The 19,983-nt window shown below is 42.6% G+C and overlaps 1 protein-coding gene across 1 annotated transcript; it reads right to left on the bottom strand.

Annotated features, from left to right (window-relative positions):
- Positions 1-790: 790 nt before the first annotated feature.
- On the bottom strand, positions 791-18,453 carry gnai1 (guanine nucleotide binding protein (G protein), alpha inhibiting activity polypeptide 1). The gene is made up of 9 exons (XM_071905705.2): positions 17,992-18,453; positions 10,501-10,543; positions 8,951-9,092; positions 8,130-8,287; positions 4,880-5,008; positions 3,962-4,091; positions 3,579-3,732; positions 2,637-2,865; positions 791-2,044 (listed from the first exon to the last, which is right to left on the bottom strand). The coding sequence occupies exons 1-8, from the start codon at positions 18,107-18,109 to the stop codon at positions 2,675-2,677; spliced, it is 1,065 nt and encodes a 354-aa protein (XP_071761806.1). The 5' UTR covers positions 18,110-18,453; the 3' UTR covers positions 791-2,044; positions 2,637-2,674.
- Positions 18,454-19,983: the final 1,530 nt, after the last annotated feature.

Here is a 19,983-nt window from a genome sequence, read left to right as displayed (position 1 = left end):
TTGCAAATTGTGTGAGGGGGATAAACATCTCAAATACATGTATCTTAATGGGAGTGTGGAGACAGTCTCGCTGAGCGCTTTGCCTCACTGTCATAAGCAAACAAGAAAAAAAAAGATAGGGGATTTCTGTATCAGTCCCTTCAGGTCAGCGTTGTCTGTGTGGCCAAACTCGATTTCTCTCTCACCAAGTCAATGCATTGGGTAATACTGCAAGCAATTTGGCCTTATAGACCCCAGGGGAAAACAAATGTGAGGGATGTTGTGTGTAGAACTGACAGCGATGTCTCTAATTGTCAAAAACAGATTTGACTTGAAAATCCCTGTTTGGAGATAACAAGATTCCTTGTTCCACATGAGAAATGCCGTTCACATCCATAGGCATGTGAACTGGCATGCACAAATAAAAATGTGTATTCTAAAGCAGCTTAAAGCCATGCTTAAAGGAGTTATTATTGATCAAAGTGGCTCCCGATGAAGTGGATTTTGTTTTTGAGATGTATGGGGAAAGAAAACAGGACTCTTCTGTAATGTTTGAAAGGAAACCCTCTCAGTTCATTCACAGGCGTGACGTTACCAACCACTCTGAGGTATTTAGAGCATGTGATACCAGCATGACATTTAAATAAAAGACCCAAGAGATTGAGATGGGAGAGCAGAATGAAAGATATTCATATACCCAGCCCTGTGCTGTAGCAGCTAATTAAACTAATGGGATAATCATTTAGCTTTCATTGGCATAAACCTACATCACGTATTTGTCGAAAATGCATAATGATACAGCGACTTCATGTGGTTTGTAAATGGTTTTTATTAGCAAAATAAGGGAGATGAGTCTACAAAGATTCTCCATCCGCGGAGAACATACACATACATTGACAGTTGTGGCAGTTTCTTTATATGAACAGACCCAAGACCGTATTTATCACATTTCTTGGCATAGCAGTGCTGATCCAGAATCACAGACCAGGCCCCCCCTTTTGACCATCTTTTTATAATCACCAGAAAGACGCGCCTGATCCTAGAGCAGCACTTCTACTCGGAAATTCTCGATAAATAGGATCCAAGAAAGGTGTTTGAACCCCCCGAACATTTCACACCTCCTCCTCCTCATCTTTACAACCGTCTCATCTGCGGTTCAGTCTTTCTCTCTGACACCAAAGGCTCCGTAACTCTCCTCCGAATACATTAAAATATACAGTAAAATGTGCCTACTCTGGTCTTTGTAGTTCTTTTCAACACTTGAGCGTAATATAAGCTCAGCGCCTCAACTAACCATTTTCCGAATGGTTGAGAATGGATATTTTGTACACTGTTTAAAAACCAGAACCCCATATTGGCGGGGTAAATGTAACAATATACACCTCAGTATTGTACTGCGTGATCGGCCTGCGTGGCCTTCCGTCGTCATGGCGGGCGGGGGGATGGGGTAGGGGATTGTGGGGGGGCTACATGTCGGTCACCATGGAGACCCATGTACCTTTAGACCAGAGGGAATCTTCCTCCTCCCACTATAGCTCAGTGGTGTGCACATAGAAGATAGCGGGGACACCAACATATGAAAACGTTTTTTACCTCTTTTATGTTTGGAACAATTCAGCAGGCAAAAGAACAAGCATTTTGGACTACGACCGCAGTAAAAGGCATGCGAAGGCACAAGTACCAACAAACTGGACTCAAAGTCTACCCCTTTTCCCCCTAGCTGTAGGGAAGGAGGAAAAGGCGTATTTCCACCAACAGCAAAGTTTCCTTTTCCAGAGATGGCGGCAAAAGGAACAGCAAAAAAAAAAAAAAAAAAGATCTCCTTCTTCTCCTCAAAAAAAAAGGAAAAAAGGACAAAAAAGTGTGTGAAAAATTGCGGTGATGCTTTTACAATGATACAAACATCCTACACAAATGTCGTAACGCTAGTTCAAAATGTTCCAAGACAAAAAACATAAATAAAGCTGTTAAAAGTGGCATATAGTACAGCACTGGTCCGTGACTGATCCTCCCGACTCTTCTCATCTTCCCCACCAAAAGATGCTCAATACGCTGGCTCCGCTGCCTGAGGAGAGGGGAGAGAGAGAGAGAGAGAGAGGAAGGAAGAAAAGGGAAAAGAGGGGGGGAGGAGGGGGTCATTTTAATGAGAGGTTTGGGAGAGCTCGACCTTGCCACTATCATTTCACAAACATCTAAATGGAGCAGAAAATCTAATTAAGCCTCCAATAAAAGAAGGCAGTGATTTCAGTGATTCAGTGATTAAATTATGCAAGTATTTGATTATGATGGATTATGCTGCATCTATGTGGCCAACTCCAGCTATGCCACAACTCTCCATAATTTCAAACGCTGAAGCAGTGGAAACACAATCATTTGAAGCTTTAAACGCGTTGAAAAAAAGAAAACAGACTCTTCCTAGGGCTAGAAACTAAGACACAGTTTCCTCAGCATCTCCCATTGAGTCCTGATACTATGGTGAACTTCAAGTGCCCTCATCCATGATAGAAACATTGATCGTGGCTCTTCACACGTGCGCACACACACATGTCCGCCGCATGTGAGCCAGGCCAGGGGTGTGTGGGTGTGTTGGCGTGGGTGTGTTTCGGCAGTTATATGTCAGTGGAAAGATTGAGCGGGGGTTGTGAAGGGTTCCTCACCAAGAAAAAAGTTGTCGTCGTCGGCATCGTCGCCGGCTTTAGAAGAGGCCGCAGTCCTTCAGGTTGTTCTTGATGATGACGTCGGTGACGGCATCAAAGACAAACTGCACATTCTTGGTGTCTGTGGCGCAGGTGAAGTGGGTGTAAATCTCCTTGGTGTCCTTCCTCTTGTTCAGGTCCTCAAACTGACACTGAATGTAGGCGGCCGCTTCCTCGTACGTGTTCGAGCCTGGAGGAGAAGGGGGGGGGGGGCAGGAAGCGGAATTGTCGGGAAGTCACAACATAGGAAAAGGCATTGAAAAGGGATAATCTTGTGGATTTATAGAGGACTGACAGACATGGGTAGACTGCTTCCTGCCAACCGGGCTTTCCGCTCTTTGTTTTGATAAAAAAGGTGGAATTAACAATTGTGTGAAATTTCGATGCTTTCCTTTCACCATATGTTTACTTAGCAAACCTACGTGCTTAAGAGATTCTAAGACAGGTTGCCATTTTGCATCAATTTCAATCAAACATATCTACGAGTTTCAGTGATTCATTTTCATGTATAAAACAGATAGTTCAGGTCCTCAGGTCTGATTGGCTGAATGCACACCTTTGACTGCATAACTTTTCATTTAAACATTAATGTACTAATCAGAAATCACCACTCATATCGGTACTTATGTGTTGCTTAAGTAAGCTTTAGTTATTATCAATTTAAAATAACATTTATGCAACATTTGCGTTCTTTCTTTTTTAATGCAACAGTTTATTACTGCCATTTCCCGAAACCAATAAGCCATTTGATGCAGTTTGAGTCATGCTTAATAACCCCTCGTCGCTGTGATAAAATCACTACAAAGCCTCTCGTGGCTTACTGCTTGAGTTTGATGGGAGAATTTCGATCAATTTCCATCTGCCGTCTTCAGAAAATTTCCTGTCAAGTGCTGCCAGTCTTACCAGCGTACTCTGGGTAGCAGATGGTGAGAGGGCTCTTCTTGATCTTCTCCTCAAACAGGTCCTTCTTGTTGAGGAAGAGGATGATGGAGGTGTCTGTGAACCACTTGTTGTTGCAGATGCTGTCGAACAGCTTCATACTCTCGTGCATCCGGTTCTGGAGGAGAGAGCGAGGCAACATCGGTCACTGCGCTTTGCACCGGAAAGGCCAAGTCATGCGTGAACACGGATTCATAAATTTGGAATGATGCTTAAACTGGACTTCTCCTATATTCCTACTTCTTTTACCCATCTACATTTCAGGCGAATGTGATGTGTTCAAAGACAAAAAAAAACAAAACGCCTGCTATCATCATTCTTCATATCTCAACGACTGAACCACTCACCATCTCCTCGTCCTCAGCCAGCACCAGGTCATAGTCACTGAGGGCCACACAGAAGATGATGGCGGTGACGCCCTCAAAGCAGTGGATCCACTTCTTCCTCTCAGACCGCTGACCCCCAACATCAAACATTCTGCGGGGAGGAAAGCAGCAGCGCAATGTAAACACAGCACGTTCCTCAGCGTGCATATAAGCAGCCTTTATTAGCCCCAAGGGCGAAAATAAACGGTTGGAAACATGACTGCGGCTGTTAAGGGGGTTTCTGGTCTTGTTGTGGTGTTAATGAGTGAAAAATGGTGTTAGCACACAGTGGCCGGCCAATGCTTGTGCATTGCGCACACAGATGACTGAGTAATGGCAGAGAACACAAGATTCAGAACAGATGGGGCAGAATTTCACCCTATGCACTATATTTCCTATTTGCTCAGCCAAAAGCATAAATGTGGGGTACTTTATCGCCTGCTTTGCAATGCTTGATGTAGGGCCATTCTGAGTAAAGGTGCACCGAAGTGGAATAGACTATAATGCAGCCAGACATAATGTACATCTAGATGGGTTTCTCATATTGTGGGGTGCATTCTAAGCTGGCAACTCAAACTATTGCGCAAAAGCATTTTCAAATCAGATATCCTCAAGGACAGTGTATGAATGAATAGCCAAAAAAGGCATGGAGCTGTGACCTAACTGCTTCCACTTCCCGTCTGCGTTGGCCAATGGAGGGCCAGAAATGAAATGAGTCAGCGCTGATGTGCACAGCACCTTCGCAAGTTGTGTCACAATACCTTACAGCTGTACATGTACAAAGGGAATTTCTATGGGAGTGCGTGAGTCAATAACAGGAAGGAAAACTAATTAAGTCATCCTGTAAAACACTCAGACGCTTTTAAGCGAACCCAGCGGTTACTGGGAGGAAGTTCTCACTTGAAGTGCAGGTCCTTGAATGTGAAGTGCGTCTCCACGATGCCTGTGGTCTTGACTCGGGTCCTCAGGACATCCTGCTGAGTCGGGATATAGGTTGCCTGGGATATCCTGTCCAAATCGTTCAAGTAGCTGAGGAGAGGGACACGAGGAGAGAAAAGCAGCGGAGAGAGAAGGGGAGCGAGATAGAGAGCAGGAGAGGAAGCGAGTGGGAGAAAGAGTGTCAAGAATGTCAAGGTCAAGCATGTAACTGCCAGTCAAGCAAACAGCTCCCAACATATTCTCAAGGATGACAAGACAATAGGGACTCAGACGTCAGATAAAACCATTTCATATTTCAGACTGAAAACAAGTGATGTTTCATCTTTCAGCTGTAGTTTATACTACTTTACAGCATAACCAGGGTAACTACATGTTTCTGCAAGTTAAGTTTATGATTTTTTTTACACCTTTTTAATGGCAGTAAAATTTTAAGACCGATCTCCCCTAAAAATCAGGCTGAAGAATACAAAAAAGTAAGGTATGTGAACACTGAAATTGTATTTAAGACTCAAATGCAGTATTCGACTGTACTGTATTGAGATAATTAAATCTAAAACAGTTTTCAGGGACCTGCAGACACCCTGAGAACCAAGCTGGTGGGTACCTCATAGTTTTGACCACATTGCTGTGCTCACACAAGTTACTCCACATCACACATAAGCCTACATGTTCACACACTCCACTGGATGCACTATGACCCAAACTGAAACCTCAAGGTTATTGCAGATGAAATGCCATAGAAGGAGATTAGTGACCTCTGTGTGCATGTAGACACACACACACACACACACACACACACACACACACATACAAGTAATCTCCCCTTCACTCAAACAAGCCTTTTGTTTGTCTTCCAAGGTATTAGTGAACTAAAAAAATACAAAAAGGTTTAGTAATGGTGTTTCCTATTCATGAAAAGCTCCCAGACAGCAGGATTAGAAGAACCAATTAGAAAATGGCCAACAACTGCAGCTCTCTTGGCCAGCGAGGTAACTGGTGATGTTTGTTCTGCAACAGCAAAACAAGGCAAATGGGGTTTCTACCAACGAAACACAGGAGCTGCCTTGTGATGACATCACTTGTTCCAATGTGAAGGCCTCTTGCACAATATGTACACAGGGCTTAAAGCGAAAAAAACATTCTGAGCCTGAAATGTTCCTGACAGATTGGGGGTGGGGGGGGACATTTCAGAAATACAGAAATAAGTGTAGTCAGCACACTACACTTATTTCTCTATTTCTCTATAAAATTTGTCCAATAACAAGAACATCGAAAACAATTGACACATTTCTGTGCTGAATGAATGAATATTCAACACACGGCATTATTAATCTATAAACCTAGTGCAATAAGGATAACTGTGGAGCCCCCCAGGGGTCACCTGGTACAAAAAAAAAAAGATGCAGAAATCAGTGGGCACGGTTTTCTTACAATTTACTCCTAAACCGTGCCCACGGATTAGTAAACCATGCACACAGATTTGTAATATCTACGTTGATAACATCAAAGAGGGACTTTTAGGCCTATATACAGTGAGCCAGAGCCATTACACACAGCTTGGCATACATATAGTGAGCTGTAATAGCCATTAGGCACCTAGACCATATGTAAACCATAATCATTGATTAATCACATCAGTAGGTCTAATTTATGATCCGATGTGTGTTTTGGTGACAATATGAAACCCATTTACTCCCTATAAATCATGCTTGTAGAAAAAGCATGTTAATAACATTTTATATGCAACTCTGTGGGCCGCTGTGGTGTCCCTGTTTGACGTTATCAATACATAATACAAATTCGTGTGCACGGTCTACTAATCCGCGGGCATGGTTTAGGACTCCGTGCGCACTGATTACTAATTCGAGGGCACGGTTTACTAATCTATGTGCACGGTTTACTATTCCGTGCGCATGGAGCCGTGCGCGGTTTACCAATCGGTGCCCGTATGGATTTCCACATCAATTATTTTTTCTTACCAGGTGACCCCTGGGGAGCTCTGCAGAGAACAGCCAAAGCAATGCCACATTTTTATGCTGAATGACGATTGTAAATTGTGAAAGACAGATCACGTTCAGGTCTGTCATTGCTGCTGGAGCGGAGTGGCAGCTGCAACTGTCGCTCCCGGTGTGGTCAGATATCTGAGTGCGTGCACAGCGGCGTTGTGTCTGGGATTTACCTCAAGTGGAAAGAGCACTTTCTTTCTGCTTGTTGAGCACACAGTGCAGAACAAACACCCGGTTCCCTTAATTTGTTGCACCAAGTGTCAAACAGTTTCCCGTCTCCACCCGTTTATTCAATCCATACCTATCGCCGTTTGTTTTTTACTCCTCTCTCAGTGACGCGTGCATCTTCACCAGCTTACATAAACTTTGTTTCCATATTTCAGCTGTGCTACACCACGGAATCGGTGATACATTGTGATAGAAAGTAGCTTGCTGTTCATTCGAAAAAAAAAAACTTGCTCGCATTCCATTGGTAAATGTAAAATATTGCTTTGCTGAATATGATTGGATAAAACGCATCAAAAACAAAAACCCACGTGGAGTGAGTTTTTTTTTTTTTGTTGAAAATAGTTTGTGAATCTAAAACGTCCATATGCCAGAAATCCGGCACCTGGCCGGAGGTCTTTAAGCCCTGTGTACACAATACAAACTGCTCAAGAAAAATAACTGAATAGTTCAGTAGGGGAGAGAAAATGCTTTAGAGGAGAGGATTTTGCTGATCTTTTGTTTTGGTGTGATTTTTATTTATTTCCAGGCAGGTAACCATGTAGCAAAATGCTCCTAGCCTTAAGTGTAAGGTCAGAGATTAAATACTCTCTCCAGCCGCCACACTGCAGGCTTGGTAGGAGAGGGCAAATATTGACAGTCTAAAACTCAAAGTCCAGACAGAGGTATGGTAGCTTTCTGCTTACTGAGCTTGGCTGGAGGCCGGACTAGCTTGTGTTTGGCTAGTTGTGGTAGAAGCTTTGTGTGCGTCTGCAATAGAATGGCTCTGGCTGGGACGTTTGGTTCATGTGATGTGCTGCAAATGGACCTGGAAAGTACAAGTACGAGTGCAAGTACTTCAAGTACGTCATTAGAAGCTGTTGACATAGACCTGTGTGTGTAGGACCGCTGCTGATTGAGTCTTATATGTGGATGACTCACAATTTTGGTGAGTCCTGCAACTGTTGCTTCTGTTGTCTGTGTCTGTGTGTGTGACTCACTATGCCGCCGAGTCGTTGAGCTGGTATTCCCGGGAGCGGCTGAAGCAGGCTTGAACACCCCCGTCCTTCCACAGACGCTTAATGACCCCGGCCAGCTCTGCCGTCATGAAGCCTTCCTCCGCCGAGCCCGCCAGCACAAACAGCTGCCGCGCATCGTCCTGAGAGAGGAGTTGGGTCAGTGTCAACATCATGAATTAACTATCAAAGTCACTACATCCACATCATAATCAACATTAATAGTCAAAATGCCAACATGTTTATAAATATATTTTGGAGACAGCTGGAGACATATGGCGTCAAATAAATCATTTGTTCTCCAGTTTCCTTGTGGCTGAGAGGCAGAGGGGACAGAGAAAATACAGGGTGACTAGAGGTTTCTGCAAGTTAAACTTATTTCTAAGGCCTTTTTAATCCCAATTTAAATTAGTAAGTGAAAAAAAACAAAAGCAAAACAGTTAACAGTACACATCTGTAATACCAGAGAGATTTCTCACTAGAGACCTTTTCTCACTGGGAAAAAGCAACATTTTAAAGACATCTGAACCCGTACTGAAGACTCAAAGGCAATATTTCACCTTACTTAAGAGTTTTAAGGCCTCTAACTTAAAAAAAAGATTCAAAACATGTTCAGACGTTTTGAAGGACCTGCAGACACCCTGAAATAACACTGCTGTGATTGCATTCAAAAGTTGAGCGAAGACTATTTTTCCAAGAGGGACAATCAAACGTTTGCTAACAGAGTGTTGGGGATGTCATCCACTTGTATTCACTTCAAGTTTCTACTTTGTTGACCAAATCCCATTTCCCTCTCAGTCACTCACAGCTCTCGCAGCATCACCGAAGTCGATCTTAAGGCGCCCCATGGCTCTGATGATGGCGATGATGGACTGGATAGTGTTGCTGTAGACCACAGCCTTGTACTGCTTACACTCCTCCTCTGAGTAGCCCGCCTCGTGGATGATCCTGCGAAGGGAAAAAGGTGGCCAGCGGTCAAGAGACTTTCCTGGATTGAATGAACTTGCTTCTTACAGTGGAAATCAACCACATTGTTCCAAAATTATAAATCTTGCCAATTGTCACAGACTGAAAACTCATCCTTTCAAGAAGCACCTCACGTCACCCTCTAACCACTGAATGATGTTCCCTCTCTACTCATTGTCGGCTACTTGTTTTCTTGAAAAAAAAATCCCTTCTACCTTTCTCCTTAGCTCTTATTTATTTCTTTTCTAGCACTCTGATCTAACATGATCATTCTCATGGCCATGGGAATACTGTCAGGGATCTATGGCCCCGATCTTTGCACTCCACATTTTTGGCTGCTTGTAATCTGGAAATGAAGCTTATTCTACTGTTGCACTCGGTGTAAGACACTCTGAATAAGAGCGTCAGCTAAATGCATAAAATATAAAATCGTGAGTTTGGAATTATAAGGTTCTATCTGACTTTTTAAATTATTTAAATCAAAATTCAATATCCACATTCATTAGCTTTCAGTGTTACTTTATGTTTGTTTGGTGTTATTTAGAAAAAAATGAACCATTTGGATTTAAATATTTAAAAAGATAGAAAGTATTTAACCGTTTTGTCAGCTGGCATATAAAATCTTTGATATACTGCAATCTACCCAGATAGAGCCTTATAAAGTCTAAGCCACAAAGTCTAAGTCACAAAATGTAAATCTGTCTGCTGTATTATGCTATAAATGAGCACGCACTATATTGCAAATCATCCCCTTAAAATCAGAAAGACACCATGTTACCATTCGACACACTGGTGTTCCAGTCAATTTGTCACTGCCTACTGTCTGCAAATAACATTTCTACATGGATAGTGTTTTTACTGCTATGTCCGTCTTTCATAAATGAAGAACCAATAGAAAAAGCAATATGACGGCTCAACAGCTGCTAAAAAATAGCAAAAGCTGTGCTATGAACATTTGTAAGTCTGTTGATTGATGAGTCTATCCAAAAGGTGTTTACGAATAATATAATTCATATTCACACATTCATATGCATGACACACAGAGTGCGGATGATGTATGGGCTTTCACACAGAGCATTGTCTATCCTAATGTATTCTGCTGGGTGGTCTGCCCTATATTACTTATGATCCATGATGCATCATGCTTGTTTGTATCACGATTCACAGAGCACAACATTACTAAGAAATACAGTATAAAAGCACGATTGGTGTTTGACACTGTTTATCTTGTGGTAAATGAATAAAACCCTTTGAAAATTACATCTAGTGCAGTGCCATTAATCATATCTGCTGAGACCAGTCCTTGTGGATGCATTGAAAAAAAAAAAAGTATATTTTGATTGTTCAGCGTGTAGAATGATTAGATGAGATAATGGCGAAATGAACTCACTTCATCTGCTTGACAATTGTACTTTTCCCCGATTCGCCAGCACCTGGGGAAGAGAGACAGAAAGAGAGAGAGAGAGAGAGAGAGGGAGGTAGAGAGTGAGTGAAGAGGAAGAGAGAAGTATGAGAAAATGGAAATGTTTCAATTAGTTTATGTTGCCTTTAAGAGGCCTGCTGTTTAATTATCCAACTTATGATAGACATCGAGGACGCTGTGAAACAAAGATAAAGCTATTGACAGAGAGACAAAGCAATGGTGCTCAGTTGGCGGCCTGACGATTTCTCTGCCTGAGATTCTACTCCTCTGACCCGGAGATTGCAACTCTGATGCTAACCAGCCAGTAGCACAACGAGCCCTCTCACTTTATCTCCACATTTCAACAGCACTTACAAAGGATTTATATAATGATGCAATGTGGCCAAACAATCTGTCCAGGAACCATACAACTTTAGTCTGAGCATAACTAGCCCAGTCAGGAGAAAACTGAGAGACAAGTGTGTGAGTGTATGTGTGTGAGCATGTGTATAACTGGAGGCCCACGTATGACTTGAGTGTTTAAGTCATGAGAGGCTTTAGCAGTCATTAAAGCTCTGATGTGGTCTCAGCTCCGGGCATTTAACAGTCAGCTCCAGTCTAATGTATTGATGATTCAGTGTTGATGGGTTCTGACGCGTCCTGGGGTCAGCAAGAGAGGGTGTGTGTGTGTGTGTGTGCACGCGCTTGTACAATCTGCCCTTGTACAAGCACAATGTGTCTTTAGAATTTTATGAACAAGCATAAGCACATCGTCCCCTCTTTGCATGAAGGGCCTTGGCCTTAACATGGTGCATGACCAACGATAAAATAGATTACTATTGACAATGTTGTGAAGTGTAAAAAACTATCATGTCACTTCAGGAAGGGAAAGCACTTATCGCTGCCAGCTAATTAGATTGACGAAAGTGTAGCTGACTGACGTGACAATACTGCAACGAGAGCAGCGGAGAGAAAGAGAGAGTGTAAAGGGGGGGATCATACCGTCGGCATGGCTTTTGCTTGGCGACCAGCGAGGGTGCTCTCTCTCAAACGTCACAGTGCCATGGCAACTGCTCTCGTTATACCCAGGACATCTCTAGCGTGAGGCCACAGTCACCTGAGGAGGGTTTGGCGTTGTGTGTGTGTAACATGTTGGCTTCCAGCAGGAGCATGTATTATGCATCTGCTACACATTTTCAGCTACTGCACCGAATATCTCCATAACCAGTTACTTGGATGAGCCGTTTTATTGAAATGTTCCCCGAACCAGTTTTAGCCATCTGCGATGTCTTATGAACCACATACATTACCCTCATACTGCTGTGCACTAATGGATATTACCATAACCTATATTAGATCTGCTAATGTGCACTCAATGTCCTCATATTACAGCAGCGCAGACTTGGCCATAACAAGGCAATTGGCCGTTCCTCATTGACGTAAAGCTCTCGCACCAGGGGAGAGTTTTCAAACCACTGGAGAGTGGCTATTCCCCAAGTAAACACCCCCCAGCTTCTCTCAGCTCTAGAAACAGAAAAAGGGGAAGTAGGATCATATCATGAAATCTAGCACTATCTGTTACCTCGTGATACTGTCAGCAGGGACATGATGGGGTTTGGTCTTGCACAATACCGTAAATCATCTCCCTAATCTAGTTCCACTTTTCTTTATGTTGCAAAATAAACGTGGTGACACAGCGCGTTTGACACATACCACTCACTGTCAAGCCTGCTTAATGCCATAAGTAATAACGCCAACAGAGCTTTATTTCTAAAGATTTGAACATAAAGAAATAACAAAAACCCATGTAGCCTATTTCAGTGTACATAGTATCCGTCTGAATTCCTGGTAATTCTTTCTAAGAAATAACTGCATGCTGATACTACAGTCTTGGCACCTAACCTTCAGTATAATTGGATGCGATTCACCTGAGGACACATTATTTTAATTACGTGTCACCGCTCTGGTGCCGGAGCGCTGGGGGGGGGCAGTACAGTGGCAACTCCCTGTGCTCTGGGGCCAAACACTCAGCTGTGTGAATCCCTGTGGGACCCGCACACAGACGGCAGATACACTGCTTCACTGGGCATGGCTGGGCACTGAGCTGGCAGGCACAGTTGTATCCCTAGGCCTTCCCAAGAGCATTTTTCCACAATGCCACAGCCACTTCACATACCGACACAGTGCCTTTCATATAGAACGCATGAAAATCCACTTCAGGCATACTATGAGCTCACTGCAGTTCAGAGGCCCCTCCCTCCAGAGGAAACGTTTAGCTAACTGATCCTAACTTGATTTCTCAGTAGGGACTAGGGCTTTCACTAAGGCTTCTTTTTCCAAATACTGTGCTCTTTTATGATAGGGTGCTCTGAGCAGTGCTTGCTGCCATGCAAGAGAGACCCCATATCAATCAAAGTGTAGCCCAGTGCAGCTCACACATCAACAATTTCATGAAAATATAATTATTTTACAAATTTCCTGTAAGCACAGTCAACAAAATAGGCTGTCTAGTTTCCAACTGCGCGCTCGTATTTGAAGCTGAAACAAAAGTGTTTCACACACAGCAATTCACTCAAATTCAGTGGAAATAAAAGATGTGTTGAGAAATACTGGGTTATTGTAATCACCTTGTGTCACACAGACTGAATACCATTGGTGTTTGATGAATCATACTCTAACAGTGCAAATGTTTCCAGGGTAGTTTCAGAGAAATACAACTTCTATTCTGCTGTGAGACTCAAAATAATTTCTAACATTGAAGTTCTTAGTATAAAGCCCTCATAGGAACACAGTACCAGCTCACAGAAATCTAAAACAGCAGCTGAGCAAGTTTGGTAATGGATTAGTAGCACCTACTAATATTAACTGTTCCAACAGTTCAAATTGGACAAATCCCATAAATTCAGTGTCTAAGTCTACATTGTAATGAATGGGGCTTGAGGTATGCGTTTATGTAAGTGACCTGGCTCTGTCCTCTCAACTGCAGTGATATCATAGGGGTGTGGCCCGTGTCTGTTCAAAGCCTCTAGGCCTGGGGAGCACAAAGCGCAGAGTCGTCCTGATTTGACACACACAGACCTTTAAGGATATATGGAACCCCAGGCGTGACCTGCTGGCCTTCATGCAGAGTCATGTTACACACCCACTGCTTTGATACACCCACCCCAAAACAGCTACAGCCTAAAAACCACTGGAGCAGCTGTTTTCTGTTCATAGTGGTTGAAACTATTTTTAAGACAATCCAAGCCAACCCTCCCAGTGAAAATGGAGGGTTTTTACAGAGAACAGAGACTCTTCTATCAACCAGCCACCAACGCATCTTTCCTCTTCGAACTTCCCCTGGGTGATTTTCCCCTGAGTACAAAGGGAGGGAGGATAAGGAATGTGTGATGACAATAGCAGTATGCTAGTATGGAGACAAATGTGATTAAAATGGCTACCATGCCTGGGCCCTCTCCATTTATAGATTGGCCATATGTCAATGCTATTCTCTTGGAAATTGTATGTAATGCTAGCTTGCATGCCAAACACAATTAAAGGTAGTAGGGATTTCTCCTTTTGAGGCCCCACGTTCACTGCAGCTCATGCTGGCTTTGGGGTCGGATCTATGGCATGAGGGCTCATCTGTCTGGGTCAGCAGATTTAGGGGCTGGGGTTGGAGGGGGGCTGCCAGGCTAACACAGTGTCCACTCTGGTTTACTGAGCAGTATAAGGACTGACGATGGCTTATGAGGTTTGGCCCAACAGTGTGATAACCACATTAGTGATGCCACATTAGCAGCATAAGCTGGCACCGTCCACCCCACTCTCTTCCTTTCGTCAATCCCCATTTCTCTCTCAGTTTCACACTCTCATTCAGGGACATATATTACTCTTCCTCTTTTACATTCCCTTACATTCTCTCTCTCTGTCACTTTCATTTTCCCATTACGATTTATTGTTCCCTCTCACTCACTATTCAATTCCTTTTTTTTTTCTTTCCCTCTCCCTCTGGGGGGATTTAAGTATGAGTCACTCATGAAGGATTCCAGGAGCCTCCAAGCAGTGTTACCCACTGGGAGAAATGACCAAGCTAAATCACTGGAATCGATCTGCCAACAAGCAAATCAATGGGTAAAAGATTGTTTCCCCACACATTGGCACGGGCCAAACTATTCAGCAAGATGTCTAGTGATGGTGACAGTGATGAAGGAATACGAGCAATTGACCTGCTTTGATTGTCCATGCTTAATGTGAAGGCCCCTCATCTCCAATAGGAGTAACTCTCATGCTACACTGTAAAATGTTTGGCAATGCCACTTATAGAATCTAAAAAATATATATATGGATTTGATCAGAAAAGATTAACAAAGAGGAGAAGGCAGTGACAAAAGCTAGGCAAAGGCCAAAGATTATTAATAAAAACCTTTCCGCACAGTCGTAAGACAACTATAGCAAGAGTAATTAGGCTGAGGAGATTGTAATCTATTTTAGCATGTAGATATGAATAGTAGAGTAATTGGAGCCTGGAGATGATGGAAATAAAATGAGGGCCAAGTAGAGAGTAAGAGCTGAATAGGAAATATGTTCGCTTTTCAGCGAAAAGATCACCTTCACTATCTGCGCAAGACACCTGAGCCTGCCAGCTTGTTCGAACTTGCACACAGACTCGCAAAGATTCAAATCATTTTTCATGCAAATGAAGGTCTCTACGTCAGTGTAATGACTTCATGGCGCTGACACTGACAGCTCACACACCTTATTATGCCTGGAACCAACATTTAGGACAGTGCTGTATAACTAGGCAGTCACCATATAAAATAGCACCCTGCCACCCACCAAATCACCAAGCCTGTGCCATGTACTGTGTATACACACCAACACTGCAACATCTGGTGGGGGTTGACTCCGTGAGATAAACACAAGACTAGTGGTTCTCTACTAGTAGCATACAACACATTTATACGGCCCTGCCCTATGTTACTGCCAAACCACTGATATCGTTGAGTTTTTGTCTTTGTGGACAAGTTTTTTGAAAAGAGAATACCTCAGAATTGCTGAGATAGTGCTTGCAAATCAAGAACTTTTGAAATGGTATCTTTTCACCGACTGTTTATTCTCAAGGTAAACAAACCAAACTCCTACTCTGGCCTCTGCTTCACTGCAGTGGAGCTTTTCCATTTTTAATGCTTCAGTCATTAGCAGTATACTCAGCTTACGGGCCCTCTGTTCCTTTCTCCCGGACTCCCTGGCTGTCTGTCTGTTACATATCACTTCTGGCAGTAACCTGAAGAGGCTGTGTGCGTTACCTGGCTACCAAAATGAATGGATCAAACACAAACGGCATGTAATGGTGCCAAAATATCCATCCATAAAGCCACACGTCCTGGCACACCACTAAAAGGAGAACAACAGGTCTTGACAATTAAGTGCTTTGATGTTGGGGTCCGTAATCACATAACAGGATACTACCAAAAACAATATGAATGGTTATTTGAGATAACAGTGGGAAGCATTTAGTGCTCACTAATGCAATATGGTGTGTCAGGAGAACGGTTGATGATAACCCGTGTTCCACCCTGCAGCAACGTAGCAGAAACTTGACCCAACTTGCTTGCTTTGAATCAGCAAGCCCCATCTGGACTACAAACACCTGAGGAATGCAGTCTACCTTTAACAAGAAAATATGTATATGCTTGCCCAAACCCAACAATACTAACTTTATACTAAATGTGATTTAGTTCCAAAGAAATGTTAAGAGTGTGTCATTTCCAGAGCCTCCAGAACAAGAATCCAATGAACAGCAATAAAACGTCAGTGTAATGCAATTTTGCTGTTGAATTATGGAAAGAAGAACATTAAGAAATGCTGATTAACTCGCTCTGGGTTAGAAGTTGTTCAGAAAAGCCATCGGCGGCTATTGTTCAGTGGCTTTCTGTCAGGTGTTTGCTTCCTAATGGCATCGTATTCATACTACTTGCCCCGGTAACCCACATACCATGTGTGTGCATGTCAACATTTCCCAAAGCTAGCCTCCTAAGGGGTTGATGGAAAAGTTTTTCAACAACAGTCTGTATTGACAAGGAAAACAGTGTCCCCCCCCCACCCATGTAAGTAAAGCCATTATTTTACACATGGATGGCCTCTAAATACACGCAATCTAAGCTCAGGACTATAACATCACAGCACTTACAGAGTTGTCAGAAAGACCCAGAAAGTGACAAACCTCAAGTGCAATGAATGTGCAGGAAGTAGAAAGCCAAAGAAGACATTGGCGGTGTACTGCACCATTCATAACCCATTTCCAAGATAGTTTTGTTTAAGTAAAAATCCTTTGACAAAATCCAAATCCAAATTTTCATACAGTTTTTTGGGCCTAATAGCAGTCAAAGAACCTAGTGACACTGGAATGATTTGGTGGTCCTCCAGTAGTAGCCACAAAAAACTACTGGCTATTGCTAATGCTAAATGACTGGGAGTCATGGGGCAACCACAACATCAGCATTTAACATCAAACAAACTGATGTCATTGATGTTGTAATTTCACAGAGAATTGCATAACATGTCAAGGTTATTTAGCTTTAATGGTAGCTAATTTTTGCTGATGTTTGTGTGGCTACTACCAGAAAACCAAATGATATTTTTTTGTCACTGCACATGAAGTTTGTCATGTGAGATGAAAATTTGGGTTTAGCCTATATAGACTGGGAGGAAAAAAACTGTTCCCTTGTCAATACAGACAATACAAGTGGGAAACCAAAGTTTTCCATCAGCCCCTCAGCTAACTGGGAAGTGTTGACATGATGCACACCAGTGGTGTATATGAAAATAACACGGAATTAACCTTTAAGCAGCCTCAAATGCCAGAACACTAACTTTTTAGGGCTTTTGATGGGTCACATCATTCCCCATTTCAGTTAAGTCTGGGCCCCTAATGAGGCATAGGCCTATTTTCACTGCATTGCACTGGACTAGACGAGAGGAAATGTGCCATTGTTGAAAGGATTTAGTCAATACAAATGGTCCACAGAGACACAACGGAGCTACAATGTAATGTTGCTGTTGTCCAATGGCTGGATGGAGCTAAAGTCAATGGCAAAAATAACTTGCCTTTCATTTAGTTGTCTACAGAACAGAAAACGTATTCAAACAAATCTAATTAAACGCAGCTTAACGTCACATTGTTGATAGGTTTGGCCATTAAATCAATAATTTTTTGTTATTGGTAAGGGAATATGTTAGCTAACGTTACCGAAGTTGACAGATGACGGTTATAGCTAGTAGGGAGTGTGCTATGCGGAATTGAAACTCTGTAATAGTTCAAAACTGGCACCACCTAAACACTGACTATTAATTTTTTGTATCAAGTAAAACATTAGCCAAGACTGTTTGGTTTCGAAAGCAGGCAGGGTTTCTCCATATCCTACCACTCCTGTGTGGCTATCACAGCGAAGTTCATCGACCGAGCCCCCCCCCACCCATCTTCTTCTTCCTCCTTACCGAGCAGCAGCAGCTTGACCTCCCTGGCTGCCTTCTCCCCGTCGTCCCGCAGATTCCTGTCGATCATTTTACTGCGCTCCACCGCCGCCTTGTCCTCTGTGCTTAGTGTGCATCCCATCTTCGAGTGTGTCCTTCAGACCCAGACGGCGTAAAAAATATATAAAATAGCCTATATACAATACCCACATTCAAGGGTTAAAACTGCTTTCACCCCGCACACACGCCCTTTTTTATGACAGGCAATGGATCTTTTCAGGGGGAAAAAAAGGAAGCGATTCGAATTTTACAGAAAGATGTGGCGTTTCTTCTATCCGCTGAAAAATGTTAGTGTCAATTTCCTCGTTACACCGGAGCGATAATTCAATAGCAAAACAATTCCTTGGCGATGTCTCTTCCACCCGTTCGCCTCCATTCGCTGCAGCGGCGACTTGTGTTGTGTGAGCTGCTCCCACAGACTACAATTGCAAACCCGTAGCTTCACTTCCTGTTAACACAATAAAAGCTCCTATTTGACTTAATTGATCTGGAGACTTTTATTTTGACACACCAGAGACCTCAATCCGTATGGAAAAGGTTAATTTAGTGAATAGCCTAGAACCAGAGATGTGGTGGAGGGTAAACCAGTTACTCAGTTATACACCATAGTAAATAGCATCACACTGATGTAAAGTGATACGGACATAGGGCATTTTAAGGGTGAAAGACATAAATTTATGCTTTTCTGAGAATATAATTGATTTTTGCTTTTATTGGTGATTGAATTGCCTTTTGATGATCCCCGACTGGAGGTCATAGCATTCTATATTGGTATTTTTTTAATTTAAGTATAGTTGTTCACAGGCTACAAGCAGCATGGTTTGAACAAAAGATGTTGATTGTGAAACAAAAAGAAAGATGGAACAAAATAAGCTTGGCATTCAACATTTGATAGATATTATGGATTGCTCAATCCATGGGACTCAAACCCCTAACTCAGCCTATAACTGACATTCTGTAGGTTGGTGGTGTAAACTGCTAAATGATCCACATAAACTCCTACGGTGTAAACATGATCTCTTATCGCCTTTCCATACAATTTTCTTTTCAAATGTGGCTTTTTAGTGTTTAGTGTAGAGTATATGCAAATTAGTGGTGGCAACCTTTCCATTCTAATCCTCCTACGCTGGCTGGAGATTTCCCTCTTTGTCATCCAGGCCCTGTCCAGGTGCGGTGGGGAGAGACCAAGGCAAAAAAGGTTATGTCATTTTATTTAGCATAGAAAACATCATAGATATGGACTATGATGATTATGCATGTTCTTGGAAACGGACAGTTTTCCCAGTTATCAAAACCTTGCACACTGCCTTTTATGTATATAGAGCGTTCGTTTTGGATGATTGAGAAAAAGTGGTTTGTAACACACATTTAATCTGTAGGTGCAGGGATGCATTAGCTGGCTCACAGTAAACTGTTGGCAGGAGCAACTGTGACAAGGGGGATGCATTATAAAGAGGGTGTTTCACATTTTAGTAAAATCGACATATGGCTGCCTATTCATGCACAAGATTTCCTTCACTGAGTCATATGACTAAAATTAATAGTTAACAATAAATACATTTAAATTATTCCTTATTAAAAAGTCTGATGTCAGTAGTCTAATAGTGGCCTGCACATCCTGTGGAAGGAGGGCAGGGACTTGCAATGAGATACTCTTGCAGTTTTTGGATATTTTCACTACTCTTTTTCTTGTGCTCCCCACCAGTAGCGCACTGCCATACTCCAGAAATGGTCAAATTAGAGATATGTCAACTAGGTCCTCAGTAGGGAGTATGTTCCTTGTCATTACAGGAAAGAAGTGCAAGCAGACTAAGTGGGCCTTTTCAAGACAACAACCAACAACAATCTTTAGCATAAGTGGCCATAAGCACAATTATTTTTAGACAGATGCAAACAGAATCACAAATTCTGTTTTGGGAATAACCGAGTCACATGAATAATGCATTGGTTCTCGTT

Source organism: Centroberyx gerrardi, chromosome 24, assembly GCF_048128805.1.
Source record: "Centroberyx gerrardi isolate f3 chromosome 24, fCenGer3.hap1.cur.20231027, whole genome shotgun sequence".
Classification (NCBI taxonomy): Eukaryota; Metazoa; Chordata; class Actinopteri; order Beryciformes; family Berycidae; genus Centroberyx; species Centroberyx gerrardi.
Note: the sequence above shows the minus strand (reverse complement) of the source record. Positions and strands in the feature narration are given on the sequence as shown.